The 27,205-nt window shown below is 40.0% G+C and overlaps 1 protein-coding gene across 1 annotated transcript in view; it reads left to right on the top strand.

Annotated features, from left to right (window-relative positions):
- The window catches only part of FBN2 (fibrillin 2), a 2,449,070-nt gene that overhangs the window by 1,839,421 nt on the left and 582,444 nt on the right, over positions 1-27,205 (top strand). The window contains exon 33 of the mRNA XM_044060803.1: positions 257-379. Within this exon, the coding sequence (XP_043916738.1) occupies positions 257-379 (123 nt within the window). The remainder of the gene's footprint in view (positions 1-256; positions 380-27,205) is intronic.

Here is a 27,205-nt window from a genome sequence, read left to right as displayed (position 1 = left end):
ATATATATATATATATATATATATATATATATATATATATGTGTGTATATAAGAAAATGCAACCATGTATGAAGGTTAAGCTGTTTCCACTAAGCTTAGCATATTTTTGCCTGGTATAATAAAGCTTAAACAACATTAATTTGCTTTCTTGTCATAATCTACTAAAATGTGGACTTGTGGAATTTAACTAAAACCACATTACTCTTGTCTCACCGTACGTAAATACGTAACATGTGGACTTTTGTTTTTGTGCCAGATCTTAATGAATGTGAAAACAAAACACATCTTTGCAGCCAAAGTGCACACTGTATTAACACACCAGGATCCTATCGCTGTGCCTGTTCTAAAGGTTTCTCAGGAGATGGCTTTACCTGTTCAGGTATGTAATCACTAATCATAGGTCCCTTTTGAGCTGTTTCTCTGACAAGTATACACCGTTTCTCTGAAAAGTATACACCGTTCTTTCTAGTTGTAGTACAACTTAATGCATATCTATTAATTGCAGCAGAAGAAGAATAAAAAAGCATAGGAAGTACAGAGCAGAAGACAGAAATAACTGGGCAGTGCAGATTTTGAGAACAAGTAGAATTTGTAATCTTACAGTATGTTAGAAAACAGATTAATTCTTGTTAATAGCTTTAGTCTGCTGTGCACATCTGCTGATTTATGTTACTTGGATGGGCTAAAGTGCACTAATGAAACATGTTAAGTAACACATTTAAGATTGTAATAATGTTATTGACCAGGTGTGTGCCATCTGTTTAGCCTTCCAAGACTGAACTCAGTTGCCAAGAATGGTTATGTTTTGTAACGAAAGAACATATAAATGTGTTGACATGCAAGGCATTCTTTGCATATTTTTTTAAAAATTGCTTACAGGGTGCACTTTGCTGTTTCAGTGACAGCATTAAAATACATTTATAGCTTTTTTAGCTTTTTGTGCTTGGAAAACAGAATAATTCAGTATGCAGTTTTATATCATGATAATATCAATTAAGTTTTTGTATTCATAAACGCATATGTATTACTTGAAAAGTTTTGTTTTGTTTTGTTTTTTGTCTGCCATAATTCAGAGACAGATATAAACATTTAATCTGATGTTGTAATTTTCTTTCATTCCCCAGCCTGTGGGGTCTTAGATCTGACCCTCAGATCTGACTCAATTGTTTTCCATAGGATCATAGGAGATTACTAGGCTATCGACCCGGAGGCTGGAGATCATTTCAAGCATAGCCATTTTATCCCAATGTAATATCATAGAAATGTTAGTTAATACCCAATACTGCATTTAGTAATGACAGCCCATGTCCAGGAGGGTTGTGGGAGCTATTCCCAGTAAGAATCTGTGGTGCCCCATCCACTCAACCAGGTTCCTTTTGAACAGTGTCATAGAGGTGCTCTGTTTCACATGAATAGGCAGCCTATTCCAAAGCAGCAGTTGCTGGGAGATAAGTGTGTCCCTCCAGCATGTTCTATTCAAGTCGCAGGCCATATTTAAGTCCTTGAAACAGGTGGCTGTAGTCCTGTTTGATTTACAGATATGCAGAAAGTTCATTAGGTTTGGGTCTGAGATTGCTCTGTAAGCCCGGTACAAGTCTCCCCTAAGAAGTCTGTGTGATACAGAGTAAAGTGACAGGGACTTTAGTTGGTCTGTGTATGGCACATGCTGGAGCCCCTTGATCTTCTTTGTTAGAAACCTCTGAGGTCTCTCCAATTGCTGCTGATGCTTTGTACAGTACATGCCGAATGGGACGTTATACTCAATTATGGGCAGGATTAGTGCCAAGTGTAGAGGGGTTTTAACATCTTTTGCTCTCAAGGTGATGCCTTTACTAATCAAGTGTGATACATAGAAAGCCTTTCTTACTATAGAAGACACATGCTGGTCGAAGTTAAGGTTGCTGTCAACTTGTGAACCCAACTCCTTTACCACTTCATGGATACTTAAGGTATTGTTGTCAATTTGATAGTGTGAAGGGGCATTGTGCAGAAGGACATGATGATGTATTTCTTTATATTCAGTTTGAGACTGGGACTAAGACACCAGTCGTTGGTCTGTGTAAGACCCTCCTGGAGTATAGTGACATCCTTTTGGGGTTGAGTAATTGCATCCAGTTTGTAGCCATCTGTAGACTTGGTCAGCCATAACCCCTTAGTTTTGACATGAACTTCTGAGAAGTATATACCAAAAATTAGGGAGTCCAGCACTGACTCCTGTGGAACCCCGCTGGTAACTGGCCTGCTGGATAATGTGGAGTCACCTGCTTTGATAGTGTGTGTCCTGTTTGTGAGCCAGTTAGCAAACCATCTTACAACAAAGGGGTTTACATTCAGTTTGCCAAGTTTATCAGTAAAGCCTGAATGTGGGATTGTGTTAAAAGCCTTTGCCAAGTTAGGCTATGCTGCGTGCACAGATTTGCTTTCACCAATGGCACTGGTCACATTTTCAAAAAAATCCACCAGATTTAACAGGCAGAATCTGCCCTTGACAAAGCTGAACTGGGTAGTATCCAGGGTTTGGAGGTCACCTATGTCTTTATTTATGAGGTCCATAATGATACGTTCTGTGGCCTTACAGGTAAGGCTGATCAGGCTTATGGATCTGTAATTCCCCAGGTCTGTTGTTAAGGAGGGGAATAACTGATGCTGTTCTCCACTCCACAGGAACAAAGACTGTGGTTAGGCTATGATTAAAAATGGCACATAATGGTGATGCTAGTTCATGATTTAGCCCGTTTAGAAGACAGCCTGGGATGTGGTCTGCACCCAAAGAGGCTGTGTTTTTTGCCTTGGACAAGGCTTTGATGACCTGTTCTTCTGATATGCAGGGTGGGGCAAAGTTTGGGACAAGGTTTGTGATAGGTTTGGAAGGGATAAGGGGTAAAATTTTTGCCAAACCTATCCTCTAGCAGGTTTGCTATCCCTGTGAGGTCAGTGTGTGTGATATCATTGGTCACTAGTTCTGCACATGCTTGGGTGCTACCTTTTAGGCTATGTGCGTAGCTGTAAAAGGCCTTATGGTTATCCTTGACTGTGCTAGCTATGTTTTTCCTCAAAGAAGCCCTTTGAGGATTTGACAACTTGTCTTATTTGCTTGTTGAGACTGAGAAGGGTGCTTTTCCATTGTTGGGGGTCTCGCCTTTGTTTTATGAACAGCAACTTTTTGCATTTATTGCGAAGTTTGTTGATGCCATATTTCCACCATGGCAGCTTGTTTTTACTTGGGGCTCTGGCTTTGATTCCTTCTGGTACAGCCAAGTTTATGCACTTATGCAAGTGATTGTACAGGGCTTTAGTGTAGGTTTAGGTGTAGTTACCACTTCCAGCTGGGAATGAGGCTCAGAACACATTTATAGCTTCACCTATGAGGGTATAGTTTGCCTTGGTGAAGTTGTTTAGTCTGATTCTGCCCTTTGTGAGTTCTGCTGTTAGTGTCAGCTCGAAGGTGACTGATTTGTGGTCAGATTTAACTAACGGGGGTCCAACAGTTACAGTAGTGCATCCATTTGACATGTTAGTGAGGATCAGATTTAGTATGTTTGTTCCTGTTGTCAGTTTATGAGCAATTTGTTCAAGGGCATTTGAGTTAACAAAGTCAAGGAACTTTTGTGCTAGCAGTTTAGGGCTAGCATAGGTTTCCCAGTTGATGGTGGGTAAACTGAAATCCCCCATAACCAAAGTGTTCGGTAATATTTGGATTGTCTCCAGTTTGGTCAAGTAGGCTTCATGCATGTCATGACCCATGGAGGGGGATCTATAACTGGCTATGACTTGAATGGGGGTCTTTCCCCTTTTATTAGCCTTTTCAAGCTGATTTCTATCCCATTCAACTTTCTGGCTTAAAAACGCACATTTTTCACATCGTGCAGCACCGCGAGGCTACAGTTAAACTATTCCAGGTGCCAGAAAGTCTGCTCTTCAAATTTTCCCTTAGAACTAGCTGGTTTCTCAGTAGTAGCACTAAAATCTGAACCCCTGTGACTAGCACTTGCTGTAGAACCTGCTGGAAAGCACTAGGAAGCCTGAAACTGATACAAACACTCAACTCTCCTTGTCATTAAGGAGAAATTAATTGTATGCACTAAACAGCTTATAATTGCAAAGTACCTTGCAAAGGTAAGAGAAAACAGCTCTTATACTTTACAAAAAAAGCACCTAAACAGGCATGTCCATGAGTCAGCTTCCGGTGATTTCTCCTGTCCACCTGGTGAATCTGGGCATACTGGGGCAATGCGGCAACTGCCTCATGTACACAGGCAACCCTCTCCTCTTACCACCCAGCACTACAACCTGCGAGAGATGCACTTACATAGCCAAACAGGAAGCAAAGCTCTCTCCAGCCAAGATTGTGCTAGCCAGTCAAGAGGAGAAGGTTAACACCTGTACTATACCTCAAGCAACTCATAGCCCTTCAAAACCCACACCATTAACACCCACACATAGCAACACTAAACCCACATATGTGGGGGCCCTTAACATTAACCTGCCTAAGCAACAAGGACCTCCAAAGCTAAAACGGAAACAAACACCAGTCACAACCAAAGTGACACATAGCTCACAACACCAGTGTGCCACCCAACAACAACCCCTAAGGCAAGACAATGTACCTAACACTTTAGTCATAGGTGACTCTATAGTCAGGCACACTGATATCCCACTCACCAGGCTGAACAAGGAGAAAATTACAGTCAGCTGCCTGTCAGGTGCCAGGATCCGCCACATAACACATGCACTCAAGTCACTCCACAACAAGTACAAATACGACTCTGTCATTGTCCATGCTGGAGTGAATGACTTGAGACGTACCTCCCTGGACTACATGAAAAGAGACATGGAAGAGCTCTCGGATCATGTGGCCCAGGCAGGTATGACCCTAGCCCTGAGAAGCATCCTGCCTTAGCCCAGAATGATACCACAGTATAAGGACAAAATGATTTACTTCAACAATTGGCTAAGCTCCTGGTATCATTCAAAGGGGATCCAGTATCTGTCTGCCTGGGAAGACATGATCGACAAACCACAATACTTTGCCAGAGATGGTCTGCACCTGTCACCCCTGGGATTCAAGTTACTGGCTAAAGCACTTGCCACCCCTATAGTGCCTTTTTTAGGCAAGGTTCAAAGGACAAAACCACCACCGTAACAGATACAAGCATGCAAAATCTGAAGGTAATGCTACTCAATGCTAGAATTCTAAACCTCAAAATGCACTCTCTCGAGGCACTCCTAAAAATGGAGAACATCAATATCTGTGCAGTAACTGAGACTTGGTTCAAGGCTCCAGAGAGCAACCCTGCAATAACAGGCTACAACTCTTACCACACTTTTCGGCCACAAAACCAAGACCAAAACATTAAAGGTGGAGGAGTGTCCATATTCACCAAGGATATTCACACCTCCAGGCTAGTTGCCCAACACAATGCATCTGAAATTCTCTGGGTACAACTAACACTAGGTAAGACTACAATCCAAACTGTAGCTTGCTACAGATCCTCCACCATGCCCCAAGATTCTCACTACACCTTTCTAAACATACTGGAAAATATTAAGATACAACCAAACACCCTTATACTGGGTGATTTCAACTACCCTGCCATTAACTGGGAATACTACTCGGGTACCAACTCCTTTTCCCAACAATTCTTGGAATTCATAAATTCCAATGCCCTGGATCAACTAATCCATTGTCCCACCAGGGGCTCCAATATCCCAGACCTGGTCATTATCAACATGGGAGATAGATGCTCCACACCAGTGATCATCCCCTCATTGGTCAGGTCTAATGATAAGCAAATCATCCTTGACATCCACATCCCACCCCCACCCCCCAGTAAGGAAACCTCCTTAAAAAACTTCTCCAAAGCCAACTTCATGCTACTGAAGTCGGAAGTGACAAACTTCATGACACCCATGCAGATGGGATCTGAAAGTTCAACTGCAGAATCCTACACTAAGGCACTGTACGAGCACATCCACTTGTGCATGAATCGTGCCATCCCAAATAGAACCAAGATGCTCTCCTCCAAAAAAGGAAGCCAATCTCGTGGCCCCCTGATATAAACAAACTATACAACAGAAGGGAGAAACTGTTGCAGAAAAGAGGAAAATCCCAGGGTGCAAAAAACTCCCTCAACAGCTTCAGTAAGAAGCTGAGATCCCTCATAAAATCCTCAAAAGCTAGTTAGAAAAATAAAATTGCCAAAGATTCCAAACACAACCACAAGGCATTCTATAGTTATGTCAAGAATCTAAATGGCAATTCTCAGATTTGCTCTGAGCTTCAACAGAATGACATTAAATATACTGATCCCAAGGATATTGCCAATATCCTGGCAGATCGATTTAGTGCCAACTTGTCCACCTTCTCACCCCCTAAAGGGCCCATCTCAACACCAAAAGATTTCCAAATTCCGGTAATCACGGCCACACAGGTAGAAAACGCACTCTTCAAAGCTAAGAATACAGCATCCATGGGACCAGATGACATCCCAGGCTGTGTACTACATGAACTACAAAATGAACTGGCACCTCACCTAAGTGTCATGTTTAATCAAAGCCTCACCTCAGGCTTTGTGCTCACTGAGTGGCACACAGCTACTTTTATCCCACTCCACAAGGGGGGAATCCACCATGGATCCCGGGAACTAGCATCCCATCAGTCTGACAAGCCTGATCTGCAAGGCCTTGGAATGTATTACCATGGAACTTATAAACAAAGACAGTGGCAATCTTCGAACACTGGACCCCACCCAGTTTGGGTTTGTGAAGGGCCGATCTTGTCTCCTGAACCTGATTGACTCCTTCGAATCAGTCTCCAGAGCTGTGGACGAGGGTAAGGTGGTCCACACAGCCAATCTGGACCTCGCCAAGGCCTTCAACACCATCCCCTACTCTGGAATCATAGATCAACTTACTAAGCTGGGCATAAATCCCTACATCACTCGATGGGTTGCCAACTGGCTTACTGACAGAACCCAGACTGTAAAAGTAGCCGACTCCAAATCTAGCACCAGACAAATGACAAGTGGAGTACCTCAGGGTTCAGTCCTGGGACCACTCTTGTTTGGCATCTACTTCTCTGAAGTACAGGCCAACACTAAGGGACTCTGGCTAACAAAGTTTGCAGATGACTGCAAACTGGGAACCATTATTGAATCCCCAAATGATGTGGATATTCTGGAAAAGGGCCTTACAGAAACAGATGTCTGGTGCCAGAGCCATAGGCTCAAGCTTAATGCCAAGAAATGTATAGTTATCCCCTTTGGAAAAAAGCATGTACCCATGAATTACCACATAGGTAGCAGTACACTAAACATCGAAAGTGTGATGAGAGACTTAGGGACACAGGTGGACAGTGGTCTCACTTTCGGTAACCACATCACCACAACAGTCAGGAAATCCTTCTATGTGGCACACCTCATCATTAAGGGCTTTTCATCCAGAAAAAAGGAGGTCATTGTCCCACTGTACTCATCCCTCATTAGACCCATTATAGAGTATAATGACCCATTTGGTATGTACCTCACAAGACATCTGCAACAGCTGGAAAGGCCACAGAAATACCTCACTAAAAGAATCACAGGCCTAAGCAGATGCCATATGCTGACCATCTAAAAAAACTCCAGCTATACTCTGCTGCATATCGTCTACTCAGAGGCGATCTCTGCTTAACATACAAGGCCATGTCAAACCCTGAGCTGCTGGACATGCTCCACATAAAGAAATCCCAATCCCTCAGAGCCACACGCTTCAGGGATCTAAACCTTGTCATCACAATGAACAAAACATGCTGGAGGGATAGATTCCTGACCCAGAGACTCCCCATACTCTGGAATAGACTGCCCATACATGTTAAGCAGAGTGCATCCTTGGCCCTCTTCAAAAGGAACCTTGATGATTGGATGAGAGATAGGAAATTCACCCTGGGGATCATGTCAGTCACCCTGCTAGACAGGGGTCCAGAGAAGTAAATATTGTGTGAAGAAATATCCAGGGAATTGTTATGGCTAGGCGTGTATAGGCCCTAGGGCCGATAGCCTAGTACCAACCTATGAACCTGAACTTGGAGTAGCTCCATGGAGTTGTCCAGTCTAACTAGATGAAAGGTGAATTTATCTCTAATATAGACAGAAACACTGCCTCCTTTGGTTCTCACACGTTCATTTTGTGGTCTGAAGGTGTGGAAGGCATTGTAACCTTGCAAGACTGGGGTACTCTCTGAGGTCTTGAACCAGGTTTCTATGACTGCACAGACATCTACATCTTCCAGTGATAGAAGTGTTTCCAGGGTGTGCAGTTTTTGGTTTAAGCTCCTAGCGTTTAGTATCAAAGCCCCCTATTTCGTTATGATTGATACATTTGACATTGGTAAGTTTGTTTTCAAGACCTTGCCTAAAAAAGGCACTATGGGGGAGCCAAGAGCCTTTGCCAGCAGCTGAAATCCTAGAGGTGCCAGGTGTAAACCATCTCAGGCAAAGCAGCGAGGTTTGTCAACCATGGCTTCAAAGGCTGAGAGGAACTGGATCCCTTCTGAATGACACCAAAAACTAAGCCAATTATTGAAATCAATCCTGTTTTGTTGTTTACTGTGGCATCATTCTAGGTGAGGGTAATATGCTGCTCAAGGCTAGGGACATACCTTCCTGGTACACATACTCAGAGAGCTCAATCAAATTATCTTCATATAGTCAAGTGAGGTACGTCTCAGGTCATTCCAACATTAACTATAAAAGAGTCATAATGGGTACTTGTTGCTGAGACACCTGAGTGCATGCATGATCTGACAAATCTTGGCACAAGACAGGCAGCTGACTGTGGCTTTCTCCTTGTCCAACCTGGTGAGTGGGACATCTGTGTGAATCACTACTGAGTCTTCAATGTCTAGAAAGTTTGTTTTTTTGAATCGTGGCACCCCTTCATTGGGACCCCAAAACTCGATAAAAAACAAGCAATTTGGGATGGTTGAGAGGTCTGGGTAAATGCCATGGTTGTTTCGGCAGCCAGCAAAATGAAGCTAGCTCAAGAAACCTCCACTGTTTATCCCTCTAACAGGGAGTATAGGGCCATGGACATATTTGGCAAGAGAATTTACACTTCAGCCACTTTTACCCTGTGAGTGCTAAACCTTTTATCTAAATCTTTATCATTTTACTAGGCTAGAGGGGATTTAATCAAAAAACTCTCTAGCTCTGCCCCAGAGTCCATGTCTGATGAAGAATGGAAGATCTTTTCCTCCAGAATAGCCACTCTACAGTCAACATTCAATGCATCCATTAGGTTAAAGTCCCATGCTGCAGGGGACCTCTTGGGCTGCCGGTACAGGCATTGCCATTAGGTGTCATGCCTGAATGCAGCTGTGTGACATTTTAGAACCTTTCAAGGCATCATTTGTCAGTGCACCCTTTGATGGATCAGCATTGTTTGGGCACACTGTCAGAGATACACTCTCCTGTGGCGAGGAAGATGGAAAGATTTGTCTGCCATTGGAATCCTGTTTTCTACCCCACAAAGATCCTTCTCCAAGAGTCAACATGGTGGTAAAACATTGTGGTTCAAGAAGTCTAAAGGTCCTTTGCAAGAATCCAAGGGAGATTTTTCCCCCCAGAGGCTGAGAGAGAAACAATAAAAATGGTAGATGGTTACCACATGGCAGAGGGGACTGCAAAATCAAGGGTCTCAAGATTCGTTCTTGGGCAGACCCTTTCAGGGCTCCTGAGGGGTTGCCCAACTGTCCCTCTCTGGAGGCAGTTGGTGGGTGCTTATCCTTGCACCCAGAAGCCTGGTAGCCATCACAAATTATCTGTGGGTACAAAGGATCATATCCAGAGGATATTTCACTCACTTTTTAAAAATCCCAAACCAAACAGATCTCTCCCCTCTATGTTCCACCCAATCAGAGGGAATCAGCAGATTTGGTGATTGCAAAGTTACCGGACAAAAGAGTCATCCAGAAGATCTCCCCAGAACAGATTGGATAAGGGATTTACTCAAAATCCTTTTTAGTACCAAAAAAGACAGGGGATCTGAGGCCAATATTGGACCTGACATCCCTGAACAAGTCAGAAAAAAATCAAAATTCAGGATGGTCACAGTCCAGTCTATTCTACCTCTATTGCAAATGGGTGAGTGGATATGCTTGATAGACCTGAAGGAGGCATACTATCATGAACAGATGCTCCAAAAGGTATCTCTGATTCAGTCTGGGAGCCAACTACTTCCAATTCAGAGTCCTTCCTTTTGGTCTCACCACAGCTCTCAGGGTGTTCACCAAATGCATAGTGGTAGTTGTAGCTCACTGGAGACTGCCAGAATTCCACATGTTTCCTTTCCTGAACGATTGGCTCCTCATCACTCTAACCAGGCATCTACTCCCTCAAGCCAGGGATTATTTGTTATACCTAGCACCTCCCCTTAGGCATAACTATCAACATGCAGAAGTTTCAATTGGACCCTGTCCAAGTAAAAGACTTCATAGGAGTACATCTGAAAACATCCAAAACCCTGTCTTTTCTCCCTCCAAACAGAATTTCCACTCTAAGACTACATATCAGAGAGATTCTGTCAATACCGAATCCGCCAGCAAAATTAGTTCTGAGAGCATTGAGGTCTATGGCTGCCACAATTACCCTGTTACCTACAGCAAGACTACACATGAGAATTCTACAATGGACATCAGCAATCCAATAGTCCATGCACCAACATCCCCTAAGCTATCTGATCAAACTTTCAAGCATGTGCAAACACTCGCTTCTATGGTGGCTTCATTTTTCAGATATTGAACAAGGTCATCCCTTTGTCCTCTCCCCCCAAATGCCACGTTGATCACGGATGGCTCCCAGATAGGGTGGGGGGGAGGCATTTCCTGGGACAGATCAAGCGGGGCATGTGAACATCACAGAAGACCAATCTGCATATTAATGTCTTAGAGATGAGAGTGGCCATTCTAGAGTTGCAAGCCCTGGACAGCTTTCTTCCTCTAAGGGCTTTTGTGATACAAACAGACAATATGTCAGTTGTTTGTCACATCAACAAACAAGGAGGAATCAGGTCTTACCCACTGTGTCAAGAAACAATAAAAGTGTGGCAATGAGTGATGTCTACCAGCCTCCTTTTAATTGCAACACACATTCTTGGAGTGTGCAACATTCTAGCAGACATGATGAGCAGAGTCTTGCTGATGCCTCACAAGTGGTCTCTAAAACAACCAGTGGCAAACATGATCTTTCTCAAATGGTGTTAATCCTGCTGTGATCTCTTTGCGTCCCCTCACAACAACAAATGCAGCAGGTTTTTTGCCCTGATCCCTCCTCAGGGACAGTCCCCGAGAGATGCTCTAGTTCATGCTTGGTCCCCCTGTCTACTTTACACATTCCCACCGCTACCTCTAAATCCCAGGTTTCTTCAGAAAGCACGCAGGTTGAAGTGCAGGGTAATTCTCATTGCTCCTTTCTGACCTCGACAAATCTGGTTCACCTTCCTTTGGTCTCATCTCATCTGCCCTCCTTGGACATTGGAACCAGTTCCAGATCTACTCTCCCACCCTTCAGGGTAGACTCACCCAGATCTCCCAGGCCTAAAACTAACTGCATGGTTTCTCCAATTCTGACAATGGCTAGACATTCCAGGCTTTCTTACACCATCCAAAAGATTTTGATTTCATCCCATAAACCATCCATTAGGAATGTTTATAAGAGCAAATGGAAGAGATTCTCCATGTGGGCTCAACAGAAGCAGTTGGACCCCTTCACTGCTCCCATTCATGCAATTTTAGATTTTCTTGATGATATCTTCCGGAATGGGGAATCTTACCCCACTGTAAATGTGCAACTGATGACCATTTGAAATGATCACATCAAAGTATATTTTTCATTGCTGCTTCTTCAAAGTTGTGCAAAGCCTTCCTTAGAGGTACCTTTTTGTTTCACCTCCTGTTAAGGATCCCATCCCTCCTTGGGATCTGACTATGATCCTTCAGGCACTAGTCCATCCACCTTCTGAACTTTTGGGCAAAGTTGATTTGAAATTCCTTTCTTGGAAAACTGCTTTCTTGGTGGCCATTACTTCTGCTAGAAGAGTTTCTGAATTATCCTTTCATCCAGAACACTACCCCCCCCCTCACTTGCAACCTAACCTCTACCACTATGTCTCACATCCACCAACCCCAACATCTCAGTATCCCTCTACTACTGGCCTCCTTATCCACTCTTCTGTCCCTAGCATCTATAAGTACCTCTTACCACTATCCACTAACCAAACACAATTACCACAGGTCCCCCACCCTCCCCTTCTACTATCCACCCCAAACCTACAAAGATATCCTTACCCACTCTTGGTCAATCCAATATTCTACTCCCCTTAACTATTCACTACAGCCCTCACTCCATAAACAGCCAAGTCTTATATACCACTCCCTTATAAAACTCCATCTCAAAACTATTACTAACATAGCTGCCCAAATACTACTTGGAGGTGATATTCACCTCAAACCAGACCCAACTGCAATCCCTTGTAACGAATTCAACTCCAAACCCCCACCCTCTGACCTGTTAATGCTCAGCCTGAACATTCGCAGCATCTTGAACAAAATAGAGGAACTGCACTACACTATCTCGTTTTATAACCCCAACATTATGCTTATTACAGAAACATGGCTTAAGCCTCATATGAAAGATAACTCCATAATCCTACCCGGCTATAACATCCTGAGGGCAGATAGAACACACAAAAGAGGTGGCGGTATTGCCTTACTCTACAAATCCAATCTAAAAATCTAGCCCCTACAAAAAGAATGCCCAACCCTCAAAAATGCAGAAATTTTATTTGCCAAACTCCTTCTAAACCAGCACAAACAAATAAACCTGGTGAGGGTGTACATACCCCCAGGTGACAACCTGCCTTTACTTGAGTCAGTACTGCACTGGGCTTCTCACCCCCTCCCCCAAGAAACACTATTACCAGGTGATGTCAATATTGACTGGACCTCAATCAACTCTCCAACACCCACCAACCATATCAACCTAAATAACTTCACCCATCTCATTCAATCACCAACACATATCGATAAATCCATGAAAAGGGAATCCATATTAGACTGGTTCCTCACTAACCAGCCCAACAACATCTAACAGTGTAGTACACTACCCAACTATCTTAGTGATCATAGTCCCACATTTATCCTTAGAGATAAACTCAAACCTTGCAACCCTCCCACCCTACAAACCCGCTCCCAAAAATACTTCCCCACAAAACATTTTTTGGAAGACTTAAAATTCTGCAATTGGTCACCCATCAAAACACTCCCTCTAGACAAAGCATTTCTAAATGTCCTCAACCAGCTGGCCCCAATTAGGACAATTACAATCCGTAGCAACCCTGCACACTGAGTACAAAATCCACTAGGGCCCTACTTAGAGACAGGGATAAAGCTTGGAGAACCTGGCGCCAATACAAAACACCCACAACTAGACAAGCCTTTCTTGAACTCAGGAAGAAAACAAAGAAACAAATTAAGTTAGACAAACAGAACCACTATATCTCCCTACAAAAGAAACACAACAACCCTCAAAAATTCTGGGCAGCAGTGAACAAAATCCAAAAACCACTACACCCCCACCAAACATAGAGGGTTCAAACCTAGACATAGCCACCAATTTCAATAATTACTTTACATTCTCTATACTTCATCTCATTAATGGAATGAAACCCAGTACCAACCCGCAATCCCCTAAAGCCCAAACAAATTCCACCCCCTTCTCACTTAAACCAGTACCAGTATCAACAGTCCAAAAACTCGTAGCTAAACTCAAACCAACCAACCTCACTGCAGACAACCTTCCTGCTGTATACCTACAGCTAGCATCCAAGGCCATAGCTTACCCTGTCTCTTTGCTAATAAATAGATCTATCACTGAAAACACCATCCCATCCTTATGGAAAAGCTTATTCGTCATTCCCCTTTACAAAGGCGGCTCTTCCTCTGACCTCTGTAACTACTGACCTATTGCAATCCTCTCACCCCTATCAAAGATCCTGGAAAGGTGTATTCATCACCAACTCCTCACCTACCTTCTCTCTAACAACCTACTATCCAATACCCAACATGGTTTCCGCCCATCACATGACACCACCACAGCCCTAATTAACTTCACCAACACCATTAATTCTCACAGGAACCAAGGCAGTCTAGTCTCTGCCAACTTCTTAGACTTATTGAAAGCATTCAATATTGTCTCTCATGATAAACTCTTAACCTGCCTCTCAAAACTCAACATCAACAGCCCCACCCTATGCTGGTTCAATAGTTACCTAAATAACCTGTTACAGTCTGTCAAATGGCTTAACTCCCTATCCCTCCTCTCCCTGTCACACTTGGAGTACCCCAAGGCTCAGTTCTCTTTCCCCTCCTCTTTAACATCTTTACAAATCAAATCCACCTAGCAACCACAAAAGCAGATATAGTCCAATATGCTGATGACACAACCCTAATCTGCTCAGCATCCAGTCTACAAGTCCTCCAAAAAAAGCACAGGAATCCTTCACAGAGATTGAAAATTGGCTAAATAATGCACAATTACTACTAAACCCAAAGAAAACACAACTTATGTAATTTCTGCCAACAATGTCCAACAACCTCACCTTCTCCATAGTCTCAGCCAACAAAACCCTCATCTCCCAATTCCCAGAGGACAAATTACTAGGACTTACTATCGACCAGCAATTAAAATTTAACAAACATATATGTCTAACTATCTTTAAATGCATAAAAAACTAGAGACACTCTATCACAGCAATAGGCATCTAACCTCTAAGTCTAGGATTGCTATAGCCAGAACCCATCTCCTATCTACATTACTCTATGCATCCCCAGTACTAACAAACCTAAATAAAACTGACCTAAACAAACTGTCCACCTGCTACAACAAAATCGCCAGGTTTGCAACCAATGCAAAATCTCTGTCTCATCACTGCCTGCCCCTACATACTTTACCCTGGCTTGAATTGCCCAGCTTACTACAATACCACCAACTTAACCTAGCTCACCAGATTCTATACTATCCTGAGAAAACCCTGCCCTATCTGGCCTACTAAACTTCTACAACTCAAACAGGCAACTGCGATCTAGTAACAAAGCTCTGATCACAAATATTCCATGTAAAAACAGTCATGGGGAATCCCTTTCCCCCAGCAAAGTCATGGAATACCCTACCTCTCGACCTCAGACTGCAGAACTGTTCCACTACTTTCAAAAATCTGCTTAAATCGTACCTCATTTCCAAGCCACTAGCCAACTGCAATTCACCCTCCTGAAGGCAAACCCAACACAGTAGCCTACCTCCCTAAGCCTCTGTAGCACACATATAAATTGCTCTACAGTTGGCTTGTGTATAAATTGTATATATTGTAAATATGTTCTACTATGACAATACCTGAGACATATATTGTACCTATGCTTTTCCATGAAACTGTTACACTTATATACTGTATTCCAACTTTGTATCCTTTATAACTATTAGCCATCCTTTAGCATGTTACTCAACTGGCTCTTCCATTAATACTGTGTATAACTTGTGTAATTTCTTAACATATTGATCTTTTCTCCCCAGGACACCAAAGCAAACGGACAGTAGTGGTCCAGCTGGACTATCCTGGTAAACAAATGTTAAATAAATAATAAATAAAATAAAATCACAAGCCCTTTATTCCAAACCTCCTTATCTGATTTTCCATAAAGGCAAAGTCACTTTACGTACCAACCTTTCCTTTTACCCAAAGTTGCTACAGAGAACAATATTAACCAGTCCATCAACCTACCAATTTTCTTTCCCAATTTTCAAAACAAGGAAGAGTATATCTTTCATCTAGATGTTAATAGACAACTGCATTTTTATCTGGATAGGACAAAATCATTCAGGAAGTCTGATCAATTGTTTATATCCTTTACCAATATCAAAAAAGGACAACCAGTTTCTAAGACATATTAGCCAAATGGTTAAGAGATTGCATCTTTTTTGTGTATGCATCTAAGGGGACATCTTTGCCCACACAATTCAAAGCCCATTCTACCAGATCCATGTCAACATCCCAAACTTTTTGGTCTGGAGTCTTGATTGATGGTACTTGTGCAGCAGCTTTGTGGTGAAACTTTCATACCTTTGTGTCACACTACAAGATAGATATTGCATCCAGAAACAGAGCTGCCTTTGGTTCTGAGGTGCTCCGGAATATCCTTCCATGAGGACTGCCCAAGGGTACTGTAGCTTGAGAATCTGTCCCACAGACTGAGGAACAAATGAAAATGACAACATCAGATAAAGAAGTTATGTACTCACCATAAAATTTCATCTGTGTTGTCCACTTTCATTCTTCCTCAACCTTCCCTCCCTCCTTCCCTCTGCCCATGGCTGTGAAAGACCTGATGGATATGCTTATAGAAAACAAAGTTCCTGTTTGAGCTCCTGAACTTTATTCTGTCTTTTTCTAGTAGTTACCTAATTACATGTATACTTCTGTATATAGTCTGCAATATGTTAGCAGCAAACTCGATCTAAGGTAGTCTACGGTAATGAGGCATTATGGGTAGGAGAGGAGCTCAAGCTTTGGAGCCTAAGCTTTGGAAAGCACCTGAGTCAGATCCAAGGGTCGGATCCAAGACCCCACATGTTGAGGAAGAGTGAAAATAGACAACACAGATGGAATGTTATGGTGAGTACGTAATATGTTTTTTTGTTTATCTTATTTTAATGGGAGGTTTAATTTCAAGCCAAGTGACATTTGGTGTATGTTCTACAAATTGCTACAAAATTATCTGTGTCCTATCAGGTTATCCAGGCTACATTTGTGGGTTTGAGGGGATAGATCAATAAAGATAATGTATGCTGTCAGTGTGGCATTACAGGCAGACTCTGAGCAAGAACTTCATCAAAAGATAGGGAAATGGAATGCAAAACTGAAAGCACATTTAGATAAGAGAGTTGTAATGGCAGCAAATGGGAGAAATCAGATACTGAGAAATGTGAAAAAAGGGAAACAGTGGAACACCTTCAAGTATCTGGGATAAGTGGTCGAGGAAAATGGAAGTCTGAATGAGGAAGTCAAAAGCTAGAATCAGTGGAGTTGCGGTCAACTGGCACAGAGTATCAGGGGTAGTGTATGACAGAAGAATGCCAAAGAATCTGAAAAGTAAGGTGTACAAAATAGTGCTGTGATCAGTACTGCTGTATGGCACTGAAAGCTGTACAGAAAGTTGGGCAGTAAATGCAGGATATTTGAGTAAACTAGAGGTAATGGAGATGAAGTGTCTGCGATGAGTAGCAGGATGCACACTGTGGGACAGACAAAGAAATTTGAGGACATCAGAGCAGAAGCCAAAGCAGCTCCAACTGCAGGGGAAGTCAGCGAGAACAGATTATGGTGGTTTGGGCACATGTGTAGCAAAGCAGAAGGTAATCTGGTAAAGAAACTTTAGGGCAGACAGGAAGAAGGCAAGAAGAAATGAGTGTGCCCAGCAAAGAGATGGCTTGATTGTGTAAGAGAAGACCTGTGACAATCAGTTGAAGAAGGTAGAAAAGTGGCATTGAATCGAGATGGATGACAACAGCTGACCCAACAACCTGCCCCCATGTAGAAAATGGGGAAAAGGGAGTAATGATGATGACGATTTAAGCCATAGTACTTATTGAAGTGATAATATGAACATAATGGTGTGGTGATCAAGAGAAAGGTACAGACAAAACTGTGTGCATTGCAATACAATCAAATCCTTTTTCTCAGACCTCAACCAAGAGTGACACACTTCAGTTGCTCACATCATCTGAGCTCAATTCATACACGCTTTAGTATTATAGATCAAAGTGGTAGATGCAAAATTTAATGCTGCTTGCTTCATACTGGAGCCATTCTGAAATACTCAGATCTTAGCAATTTGTGGATGGTGCAAGGGAGGGTGCATTTTTGGGAAGGAATGCTATGTCTTATATTGCCTGTCAACAAGTGTTCTTTCAACAATATTCAGTGATGCTGGAGTGAGAGTAATGAAGTTAAAGGGTGAGAGGGGAGGTAAAATAAGACAGCATCGAAAAGGTGGAGGAGTATCCATCTATGTAAAGGAAAAGTGCACTTCTATTATAATTAATATTTTTAAGAAATTTGAGATAATATCATCTAAAATAAATTTGAATAAATCAATAATTAAGTTATGTCTATTTTATAGACCTCTGAAGCAAAGTTTAGAAGACCTTAAGGCATTTGGTAATATGGTGTCATCCTATTTTGAAGAAAATGTAGATATTATTGCTGGAGATTTTATTACACCATATGTTAAATGGGATTGCTACAAATGCTCCACTGGGGCAATAGGGGATGTAATAAAATATAGTCAGGGACATGGATATTTGAAACTTGTTAAAGATGCCATAAGATGTTCTAATACAGTAGATGTAAAATTAACTAATATAGTTAAGTGTATTGATGATTGTTTAATTTAATTTTTCCAGATTGTTTGGGTTCAGATCAGATCATGATAGTTTGACATGGTCATATAAAATATAGGTTGGTGAATTGTTTGAAAAAAGTAGATTGTATAGGTTTACTTGTTATAAATTGATTATTTAATAATTAGAGAACAATTTATTAAATGGGAATGGGAATATGTTGTTGCTATGATAGATACTGAATCTGGTTTGCAAAGATTTTAAGACTATATTTTTCAGGTTGTAGAAAAAAGTAAGTTCCATTGATTATTGTTAAAGATAAAGAATTTAGATCCTCATGATGAAATAGTGTGTTAGACAAGGCTTGCAAAACAATTGCAGTTTTTGGGGAGTAAGTATAGGATGTTACCCAATGTTAGCAATAAATAAATATATAATAAATCTAGGATTAGTTTTAGAAGATAACCTTAGAACAACTAGAAGAAATTATGAAAAGAGGCTTGCATATTATACAGTTGATAACAAGAAGACTTGTGTTGGACATTTACAACATACTAAGAGTGAGAGCAGAAATTGTAGTGTTATGGTAAATGAGAAATTAATTACTGATAATAGGGTTTTGGATGATGTATTTTTAAATATTGTGGTTAGTTTCTCAGATAATAAGTATGATTTTGGCTTAAGGATAGATTGTCCAAATTATTTAATAATGTTGGGAAAGTATTTGAGAAAATCAAACTTAATCTGATAGCAAGTCTTGATGAATTAAATGGTTATTTTTTAAATCAGTTGTCAAATGTATACTCCCCTGCCCTTAGTCTGCTTTTCATAAATCTTTCAAGTAAGGCTTTGTTCCAGGATTATGGAAGAAAGCTTTGGTTGTACCTGTTCCCAAACATGGTGGTTTAACTATGATTGAGAATTATAGACCACTCAGTTTGACTAATGTCCTATGCAAAGGTTTTGAGAAGGTGATATCAGAATACTTAATTGAATCATTAAGTAATATGAGGTATTAGTTCTAACATGGCTTTGTTCATGGTTGATCTTGTTTGACAAACTTACTTTATTTTTACTAACCATTTATGAAATGTTTGGATATCGGAAGGCTAGTTGATATGATTTATCTCAATATGGCAAGGGCATGTGATACCATAATACATTATAGAATTATTATGTTGTTAATGCAGAAAGGTATTAATCATTATGTGTTGAGATGGATTAAAAATTGGCTAAGTTATAGATCTTGTAAGGTAACAATTAATGAAACATTATCTAGGGCAACAATGCTTAGTGCTGGCATCCTTTGGGACATCTCCCTTTTCAAAATTGTATGGCAAGGTTTTGGGTATGTAAATACACAGATGATTTAAAGGTTGTAGCAATGGTAATGTGCATAAATGATGATTATAAATTACATGGACATCTGGATGAAGTATTTCTGTGTTCTGTCCTGAATGGTATAAAATTTAATGTTAAAAAAGACATGTGTAATACATTTTGTAGATGGTAGTAATGGCTATCCACATGCTATAAACAATTGCTAGATAGGGGTAACTGATATTGTACAAGATCAGGGTTTACAGATTAATAAAGATTTAAATTTTGAGGGGCATCTTCTGGAGATTATTAAAGGGTGTTACTATGAGTTAAGGAATATATTTAGAACCATTGTTAATAGGGAGAAGGAAGGTCTATTACCTATTTATAAGACAATAATAAGACCTATTATGCAATAAGGTGCTCCAGTTTTTATGTATAACCACTGACAACTTGAAAGACTGGACAGGATTTAGAATTATTTTAGTAGACAAATTAAAGGATTACAAAGTTTGACACATAATAGAAGGCTAAAGGAATTATCTCTCTGCTCTGTTAAGTATAGGTTGGTGAGGGGTAAATTAATTGTAATTCATAAAGGTTTCTATCATAAACATTGTGATGTGAATGTTTTTTTTTTGTTTGTTTTTATTTTATTTTAACATTTGTTGACCGAGAATGTCCGACTAGGTTCCACAGATCCTGTTTTCAGCGGAGGCCCGGGGAGAAATGCTCCAGAAGCATGTCTTTAGAATGTTGGGATAATTAAGGATAGCCATTTGGCAGATACACTTTGTTACAGTACCAGCTATATGAACTAAAGCTTTGCAAAATTCTTTATTTTATGGTGGGTAGATTATGGAATATGACCCCACTTAAAATCGAGAGAACTGATCAAATGGAATCTTTTATCTCATTACAGCCAGGTGACACCTCCAGGTACTTCTGCAGTTACATCCTACTGATGCCTGTAGGAGTCAAATATTGCTTGTCCATATTCAAATTAATAATTCTAAAGCCATGCTACATATAAAGTATTTTCATATTTCATGTTAAAGCTTCTAGAGTGGCAAGTACAGCTACCTTGATATTTGACCTCTATCTAGTGCAGGTAAAGAGATATTAACCGTTGTTCATATAATATTTTATATTGTCATAAATTTCATGATTTTCTAAATATCTTGACAACTAAGCTGCACAGTTAGAACTGCTTAGCCTTGTATCATAGCTATTAGCTGGATGAACAAAAGATTGATGACAGCATGTGTATAGCTGAAGTGGTTGCTGAGGAATTGTAAGTCGTTCACAAAATATTACAAAATTAATAGTTACTGTATTTACTGTGACTTATAAAATCCATCTAAAACCTAGAACTTAAAGAATGTTACCACAATAAAAATAGTTTGTACTGAGGAGTTTGAAATTTACACTTTTTTAGTAAACTGCATAGTTCCAGAGATATGAACATTTGTTTGAAATGAAGGACATAATTTTATTCTATCAAAAAGCTTAGGCTCTGCCCATGAGAAGTTACAGTGCAAACTTCCAGAGCTCCATTGGAGAGAATGAGTTCAGAAAGAATTAGATATACGAGCAGGCGAAAGAGGGTTTATTTCTGAGTACACTTGTAGCAAACTCTTTGAAGGCCTTCTTAGGCCCTGAGTTTGTACCCCTATTACACTGAACATTAAACACATAGGGCATGCAGGGGGGTTGCTTTCTGCAAAAACATGCTTTTAAGTTGTGTTACATTTGACAGAGCTGGTGTGATGTGAACTCCACTGAATCAAGGAAACTCAGTGGAACTACATTCCTCATAGTGCATGTACAGTTTCTGCTAAAACTTTTGATATTCCTCACTGACTGCCACAGCACCAGTACTGAGGAGGCTGGAGTTGAATCATCAGAGTGGTGACAGACTCCATTGTGATGCTTTCGATGTTACTGGGTCCTTTAATCTCAGGGGTAGGGGTGAACCCATTAGGTCAAGCTCTACACCAGTTTTATCAGCAACAGTGATGGTTTTGGAGAGGCCAGCCTTATAGCCTTTGCTGCCAATGTCCTTTATGATGGGACCAAGGGTAATGGATTTGATGATCCCACTGCCAGGTTTTTGAGGTGAGTATCAACTCTTGATTGCTCAGTATTGATGCCAGTCTCTACTGGCTTCAGTCTCTGGTAGCATGGATTGACACCCTCAGCCTAGAATACTGATTCAACAGTAATGCTAACAGGTTGAAGCAAACTGTTCTGCATATGCTGTCCTTACTGCCTCTGCACTACATATTAGTATTGATAATTGGCACTTCAGTGACTCAGACTCTGTCTGTCAGTCTTTTCAAACAGTAAAACAACAGCCCAAGAAGTATATTTTGAGATCACTCCCAGATATCTTGACCAGTTCAAGTTTCTTTATCTTTGGACCTCTCATCTTCAAAGACTGATAAGAAATGTACTTGCAAGAGAAAGCATGTACGTTCTCCTCTAGAGAGTACCCCACCCTCAGATATTTAGAACAAAGTGGGCAGAGACTGTCTGCTGTCTGCCAGGATGACCCTAAATTTGGCGAGGTACTTGAAATGATAGGAGAGAAAGGGGGTTGCCTGCAAACTTCCATCATGACCTCTGCAGAAAGGATCTTACAAAAGGCTTTCTGTTCCCCCTAGCCTTTTTCCTGGTTGTCCCCTCCTATAGATAATACAGTTCTCTTGGTAAGTAAGTCTCCATGGAAAATCCAGATTTGATGGAACATGTCCTGAGGAAACCAAACAAGATCATCTAACCTCCTAAACACCACCCCTGCTTGGATGAAGTCCCAAATCTGATTTCAGTGTAGCTGCAGCTAGGCTGGAACACAGCAGAGTCCTGATGCCCATCCCATGGATTAGGAACAAAGGCCCTTGGGACAATTTGGGAAATGCATTTACAGTTCCTTAACTTTTTCCTGAAGACGGTGAACTATCTGTGTCATGTGTTAAGAATCCATTGAGAGCTGGTGGACAAAAAATGCCAGTCACCCCATGAGTTGCTGGACAGATAGATTAAACTCAAATTGTGGTCACAGATAGCAACTATGCCAAGAGTTACCAACATTAGTATGAGACTTATATCTGTTCCACCGATGGCTCACCCAGAAGGCAACAACACTGCTGTTCACTGCTACACTTGGCTGCACCTGGATGACTTCACCAAGGACATAAAGGTAACCTTTAAAAAATCCACTCCAATTGTTCTGCAATTTTTAGGCCCAAACATTAAAGCTTAGCTGGAGAAGAAGAAAATGAAAGGCAAAACACTTGCCTCTGTAGGTGTTAAATTCCCAACTCTATAACATACCTTTCCTAAGGTATAGTGGAACCCATGTCAGTGCTAGTTGTGTAGTGGCAAGCATCTACATCCAGAGTGTACAATCAAGTAGCCATGTTAACATTCAGAATGGCCAACAGCCCAGAGGGAGAAACCATTTTTAGCCAGGTTGCTCATAATATGCAGGTTATGTGCAAAAGGAGAGCAATATTCAGAGGCTATCCAATTCTTGCTGACCCCCCCCCCAGTCCCAGCCTCTTCTGTTCTCTTGCCAGACATCCCACCTCATCATAAAAAGTGAGAAAAGAGATGTTAAGTCTTATAAAGAAAAGAGTCATCCAAAATATTTCAGCAGACAAGAAAGGGTAATGTTATTACTTCTGATTCTTTTGGATTCTAAAAAGATAAAAACTTAAGGTCTTAACTAGATTTCAGCAACCTAAACTTATATGAACACATCCTCAGAGAAGACTTTCAAGTGTTCACCATATGTCCATCCGTCCCTGTCTTTCCCAAGAAGACTAGATGTACTAAATCAACAAACCAACGCCTCACAGTCTTAAAAAAGACTGAAGAAGAAGAACAAACAACCAGGATTCCACGTAGCAAAATTTATTCCATAAAAATGTCTAGCGCCCTGGCCACCACAGCCTTCAATGAGCACATGATTCATGGTAAAAAATCATTCCCTTTTATATGAACAAACAATAAAGCAATCAATTAATTAAACTATTAACTATCATAATATTTAAAGAGACTCCACTCACTCCACAGAACCAATACTTACAAACTAAAAATACAGAAATTCTAATACATTTATAATAAATATTTCCAATTAATTTCAACATTTAAACCATTAGGTACTAATGTATTATATTTTAATATAAAAATAGATTCTTTATACAACAACATATTTTTAATAGTTTATAATCACCTTTTTTAACAAAAATTTCCTCTAAAATAGTAACCTGGAGTACAGCTGGGTTGCTGTTATGAATTTCTAAAAAATGTGAAGCAACTGAGCTTGCTGTTGTTCCTTTTCTTATGTCTCTGATGTGCTCCTGCAATCTAATCCTAAATTTCCTTTTAGTTTCCCCTATATAAAAAAGATTGCAGGGGCATTTGAGACAATAAATAACCCCTGATGTACAAACATTTATTAGGTGTAAACATTTTATTATTTATTTTATTAAAAGTTAATCTAATATAGGGGCATACATTGCAAGTATGACAAGGTATAGTACCAAAAACTGTCAATGAAGAATCTAATTTCTCAACAGGGCTTATGTAATATGCTCTAATAAGAAAATCCCCTAAATTATGTCCTCTTTTATAAGCAATTTTTGGACTCATAGGAAACAATTTTCTCAAAAAATTGTCATTTATTAAAAAATTCCAATAATATTTGAATAGGTCACAAATTTTCTTACTTAGCAGATTATAAACTGTAACAAAATAAATGTCATCCTGCTTCACTTTATTAAGTCGACTAAATTGTGTACTTAACACCCCATGTGCCTTCGTAGCTGTTATTAATTTATTAATAGATTGTAAAATGGATTCTATTTTATATCCTCTATGTAAAAATACATTAATAAGTTTATTAATCTGTCTTTCTAAGTCTTGAGAATCATTACATAATCTAGAAAGTCTAACTAGTTCCCCATAGGGTAAGGAATCAATAGTGTGTGGAGGGTGACAGCTAGTACCAAATAAATATTGATTCCCGTCATCAAATTTTTGATGAACTGAGGTGAAGATGTGGTCACCTTCTCTTCCCATTAAAGTAATATCTAAAAAGTTAATTTTTGTTCCTACTTGTAAGCCATCAAACTTAATGCCATATTTATTATTATTAAGATCAGAAACAAAATGAGATACCAATTCATAACCCCCATGACACAAAAAAATTAAATCATCAATGTAACGATAATATAACATCACATGATTCTGCACAAAATTATTATTATAAATATAATCTATTTCAAACTTAGCCATAAAAATATTAGCATACATGGGGCAAAAGGTGCCCCCATGGCAGTTCCTTTCAATTGATGATAAATAACTTTGTTAAAACTAAAAAAGTTATTTAATAAACAAAAATGAATTAAATCTAATATGTAATGGGAGACCGGACTGTCACCCAAAAAATAATTTAAAGCTTGCATCCCGTCCTGATGATTAATATTAGTATACAGACTAACCACGTCCACAGTAACCCAAAACATGTCTTGAGTCCAGTATATATGTGAAATTTTATTAATAAAATCAAAAGAATTCTTAATATAAGAATCTAATTTCTCTACATAAGGCAATAAATACTTGTGTATAACTTCTCCTATATTTTGTAAAGAATACTGAGTAGCAGCAACAATAGGACAACCAGGGGGATTATATGCGTCCTTATGTAATTTAGGAAGACAATAAAAAGTAGCTAATTGGCAATTATCTGTATTAAACTTAGTATCCAAGTCTTTTTTACAAAAATAGCCTAAGCGCACACCCCTTTCAATGAGAATAATAAATTGTTTTATAGAATCCATATATTCTTCATACGTACTCACTTGATAAGTAGAACTATCTTTAAGATGTTCCATACACATATTATAATATTGAGTATAATGAAGTAATACTATTTTATTCCCTTTGTCAGAGGGTTTAATAATTAATTCTTTCCTATTTATTAATTTTTTCAGTGAAAGCCATTCACATTTTGTCATATTAAAAGAATGAGAAATCTTATCACAAGTGTTAATCAATTCCTGTAGAGAAAAATGTAACATTTCAGAAAATCGTGCGATGGCATCATTAGTGTATGGAGGTATAAACTTTCTTCGACATTTAATATCATCAGTATTTAACAAAATATAAGCATTAGCTATGGAGGGACCACCATCATCAGAAATACAAGAAAAAAAGCTGTCATCAATCATATCACTATCTAAACTACTTTGTTCATCATTAACATAAATACATTTTTTATTATCAGCAAAAAAATATATAAGACTAGATGTACTATTTGGACCTCCAAGATGAATATTAGCACATAAAAATTGTCAAGGAGTCTGGGAGATTTCTGTGCTTCCAAGAAGGAGTCAACCATTATCAATTTCAGACTCTGCCATTTGGTGTCATCTCAGCTCCCCAGAGCAATCAACAAATGGTGTCCATATTTTCTGCAAACCAGAAGCTACAGGGAGTAAAGGCATCTCCTCTCCTTACCTGAACTACTATCTCCCAGCCACTGTTCTGCATCATCAGTCATGTTGGTTTCTTCTTGTAAATTTCTTCTTTGTCTCCATCAGTCTTTAGGGACTACAGTAAACATCATAAAGTCCCAGTTAGACCCCTCAAAAATGTTGTCTTTTATAAGATGAACCTGAACACTATATGCCACAGAGCCCATCTTTCCATGGACAGAATCATTTTGTTACAAAACCTGGTCTCTCAAATTATTCTGTGTCAGACAGTCTCAGTGCTGTTATGTCAATGACATTTGAGTCTAGTGGCATCATCCATTTACATGGCGCCCTATGCTAATGTGTGTAGGATGCTATACAGCAAAATATACAGGGCTTGGAAGTTTGACCTTAAATGGTAGTGTCAAAGTCAAAACCTAACTTATGGCAGTCCCTTCCATGTCTGCAGTCATGCAGTGACAACCACCAAGGACAATACTGCCCTAGGGTAAGGGAGGCATTGTCAAGGACAGACTGCTGAAGGTGCATGATCATGGTCAGTCTGCTGGAGGTCAGAGAAATCCTCCTCACACTACAGACATCTCAGGACTCCTTGAGGTGTGAGAGCCATCCACATCAGCAACCTACCAGTGCTTTTGTACATAAAAAAAAAAAATGGGGAAAAAAGACTCCTGTACTCTATATCAAGAAACAATGAGGACATGGGAATGGACTATGTCAAAGAACCAATTTTGAATTGGAAACAACAGTACTGGGAAAGGAATTTGTTTAGTTGGTTGGCTTAGTCATTGCCTACTGATGCCTCTTCAGTGGTCCCTCATCCCATCATTAGTGTGGGATCTCCTCCATAGCTGTGGGAAGACTTTTTGTGAACTCATTATAAACAGCACCAAGTACAGTACTTCATTTTCCCTGGGCAGTCCATTTTGGAGAACATACTGTATTCTTGCT

Source organism: Protopterus annectens, chromosome 2.part0 (assembly GCF_019279795.1).
Source record: "Protopterus annectens isolate FY-2018-M chromosome 2.part0, PAN1.0, whole genome shotgun sequence".
NCBI classification, from domain to species: domain Eukaryota; kingdom Metazoa; phylum Chordata; order Ceratodontiformes; family Protopteridae; genus Protopterus; species Protopterus annectens.
This window is presented reverse-complemented; position numbering and strand designations above follow the sequence as displayed.